Genomic DNA, 3,341 nt, shown 5'->3' with positions numbered 1-3,341 from the left:
CACCTTCGTTTTCACACAACCCATGTTTTGATCATCATCTCCAACCTATCATCTTCTCATACAAAACGACTCTAGATTTTAGTTCAAATTTTTAGTTCAAAATCGATGAATTTGTTTTTTGCTTTTGGCGGCTGAGGGAAATTACAAGAGTTTAAACATTAAGGAGGAAATTTCTGAACATCGGTGTGGATGATACGAGGTCAGCAAAAAATGAGTGACAATGGGGTCATATATGTGAGGGAGCAACAAAAGACTCTTTATTGGCTCTTGCATTTGAGAGAGAGAGAGAGAGAGAGAGAGAGAGAGAGAGAGAGAGAGAGAGAGAGAGAGAGAGAGAGAGAGAGAGAGAGATTATTTATTTTGTTTTTTTTTTAAAAAGGTTTAGTTAAAATTAATTATAAAAAGAAAAAGAAAATGAAAATGATATAAAAGTTTTTTTTAGATAGGGTGCGAGACAACTATTATATAAATTGAAAAACATTTTATAAAGTTTTTTAAAATTAAGGATTATATATGAGAAACCACAGACCTGTTGTCTAAGATAATTAATAGCTAGGAGTACACAAGTTTTTTCCTTAGTATACAACAATTTGATTGATCAAGTGCTGAAGAGCATGTGCTCGAATCAAGAATTTGATCGATTATGTGCATGTGCTCGAATCAATTGCCATTTGATAGTCCAATAAGTCTTTGGGATTAACTAAAGTCCACCGAACAAAAAATTTCCCATAACAAGGCAAACATCTTTGAAACTAATTCTAGCGTCCAACTTTCTTAGTTAAATAGATAATAAAGTTCAAAAACACATCGAAGTAAGTTCAAATTCTAAGATTCCCTTGATTCTTCAACTTCATGACTACGATGTTTTCTTGTTGATGGTTCTTCCTTTGTGCCTCTTGATCACATGCACATGAAGAAGGTTGCCTTTCACATGAGTAAACTGAAGTGTATTACTCTTCTTTATGTCATTACTCTTCCAGAAATCGTACCATCCACTTGTCAGGTTTGGGAAGTTAATCTTTCCGTACTTACTTACCCCCACTTTCCAGATCTTCCCTTCGTTTGTCCTCAGGCGCACACTGTCGTACCTATTCAGTCTGCTGGCTTTCCAAAAAGTCATTGTCATCGGCTGCCGTACATATACATACATTCCATTAAATTCTCCAAGAAAACATATATATTACTAATTATATAACTATGGGGTAATTGAAAAGAAATTGAAGTATATATACGTTCAAGATTAATTCGTAGGTACTTTTTAAACATTTTATATAACAAAATTTATCATTTTATGTAACCTTTTGTATAAGATGGTTAAAAGTTGATAACTTTGTTATATTAAATACAGTTAATAAAAATATGTTTCAGTGATTCATAAACTTGTGAAACTGTTTTGCATTTTTTTGCAATTAATCTTATTATAAAATAAAAGCTAGATGCATGATAATAATAATAATAATAATAATAAATAAATAAATAAATAAATAAATTCAACATGCTTGCTCCATTTTATTAATTCTTGCTAAATAGTATATATTTTTCAATGTATAATATATTTATTTTCTATATTTTTAATTAAGTATTACCTAGATATTACATCAATTATACATTTATACATAAATATCATAAAAAATGATAGTATGTTATATTAAATAGTAAAAACAATGTCTTCTGTGTATTTTAAGAAAACAGTGCAAGTATGTTTTTTTTTTTTTTTTTTTTTTTTTTTTTTTTTTTTTGCAATTAAAAATGAATTAATTAATTAATTACCAATTGATGAAGGTAGGATTTCCGGAGAACCTTCCTTATCGATTTGTGGACCTTTTGCAGGGAATCATCATCATCATCATCGCCCTCGTCATGATTATTACTGGTTTCTTCTTTCACGCAGCGTATCATCCCATCACCTGCACCTCCGCGCATCACCTCAGCTGTCACTTTGTCCACCAACAATAGGCGGCGATCGGCAGTCGGCAGTATCGAACGGAAACTCCCTGAAGAACTAACTGGGTGTTTGAGACAACCATTGGGTTCATAGAAGAAGACCTGAAAGCTCGAGTTTGGAGAAGCAGAGAGAAGCCAGAAGACAAGAAAGTCTCCCACTTGAAGAAGATTGTCATTAACGAATTTGAGCCATCCATCCTTAAAGTAGTGTTTGTCTTCGTTCTTTGAGTATTTCACAATCCATTTGACAGCTGATTTGGGTTTGAGAACAAGTGTTTGTTTCTTGTTGTTGCTGTTTTCCAAAAACTTTTTCGCAAAAGCAGTCGGCAATGTCTGCAAAATATGACGAATATAAGTGAAGGTATGTGTGATTACAAGCAACGAAAATGGTGTGTGAGAGAGAAGGAAAGAGATGGACTCACAAGGTAGTCTACCGAGTCATTTAGTAATATCTTGAAGAAGGAAGCTTTATCGCCATTGCTAAAATTCATTATTGACTGAACAAAGAATAAAGAAGCATCAGCGGATGTTAGCCAACCCCATAAAAATTACTCTGAATTCAGAGTTTTAGCCTTTTAGACTTAAATATACGGTTGGGTTTAATGTTCTTGACAGGATAGATGCTCATTTATTTTCATTTTTTTATACCTGTAATGTTTAGTTATTGTTGGATAATCTGAAATAGTTGTCATAAGGGCATAAAAGGCAACTTACCTAATGAAGCAGCGGTGGCGGAAGGAGGAGGTAGAGGTGGCGGAGTCCCTCTCTGAATTTTTTTGATATGTGAGTTGTAGAAGGGACGGTAAATGACTAAGTGTTAATACTCCATATAAAATTTAAATGAAAGATTATTTAACAAAAAAAAAGAAAGTGAAAAAAAAAAACAAAGGAAAACAATTTTTTTTTTGTGTGTTCCCGAGTTAGAGAGAGGTAAAAGGAAATGAATTATTTTGTTTTTTTTTTTTTTTTCAAATCCTCCCAAATCGGAAGGAAAGTTAGGAGGGAAAGTGATCATCCCATTTCCCTCTACTTCCTTCCAATTCCCTCATTTAATGAAACTCGGGAACACCAATTTCTTTTATTTTCCTTTCATTTCCACCAATTTCCTTTCATTTCTCTACTTAAGTTGAACTCAGGAACGGGGTGTAAGGGGTGTTTAGACAGGGAAAATAGGTTGTTTATTGCTTATTGTTTAATCCCACCGTAATAAGCAAATTTAAATGTTTGGATAGAAGTCTTTAAAACCCAGTTTATTACGGTAGGAATAAGCTAAATAAGCTGATTTTAATAAGCAAGAGGGGGAATGTTTATTGCTTATTGTTTATTGATGATTTTACTCATATATGCTGTTTTGTTTGCCAAAAACTTAAAATACTTATTGCTTATTGCTTTTTCCC

At 32.7% G+C, this 3,341-nt stretch overlaps 1 protein-coding gene across 2 annotated transcripts; it reads right to left on the bottom strand.

The window, feature by feature from the left end:
* Positions 1-701: 701 nt before the first annotated feature.
* LOC145093254 (putative B3 domain-containing protein Os03g0621600) lies at positions 702-2,751 on the bottom strand. Of its 2 annotated transcripts, XM_079031336.1 has the most exons (4): positions 2,659-2,751; positions 2,367-2,441; positions 1,771-2,277; positions 702-1,129 (listed from the first exon to the last, which is right to left on the bottom strand). In XM_079031336.1, the coding sequence occupies exons 2-4, from the start codon at positions 2,433-2,435 to the stop codon at positions 857-859; spliced, it is 849 nt and encodes a 282-aa protein (XP_078887462.1). In that variant the 5' UTR covers positions 2,436-2,441; positions 2,659-2,751; the 3' UTR covers positions 702-856. The 2 variants fall into 2 exon arrangements, with proteins under 2 accessions (XP_078887462.1, XP_078887463.1); XM_079031337.1 differs by lacking the exon at positions 2,659-2,751 and having other exon boundaries at positions 2,367-2,472.
* Between the last annotated feature and the right edge of the window lie 590 nt (positions 2,752-3,341).

Source organism: Lactuca serriola, chromosome 3 (assembly GCF_051521515.1).
Source record: "Lactuca serriola cultivar US96UC23 chromosome 3, Lser_US96UC23_V15, whole genome shotgun sequence".
NCBI classification, from domain to species: Eukaryota; Viridiplantae; Streptophyta; class Magnoliopsida; order Asterales; family Asteraceae; genus Lactuca; species Lactuca serriola.
The sequence above is the reverse complement of the archived record's forward strand: the minus strand, read 5'-3'. Positions and strand labels throughout refer to the sequence as shown.

Excerpts from the sequence above, each read along its gene's own strand:
- LOC145093254 (XM_079031336.1), bottom strand. The coding sequence starts at position 2,435 with ATGAATTTTAGCAATGGCGATAAAGCTTCCTTCTTCAAGATATTACTA. Across the intron at positions 2,278-2,366 it reads ATGACTCGGTAGACTACCTT|ACATTGCCGACTGCTTTTGC; the intron begins GTGAGTCCATCT and ends CATATTTTGCAG. Across the intron at positions 1,130-1,770 it reads AATCCTACCTTCATCAATTG|CCGATGACAATGACTTTTTG; the intron begins GTAATTAATTAA and ends TATGTACGGCAG.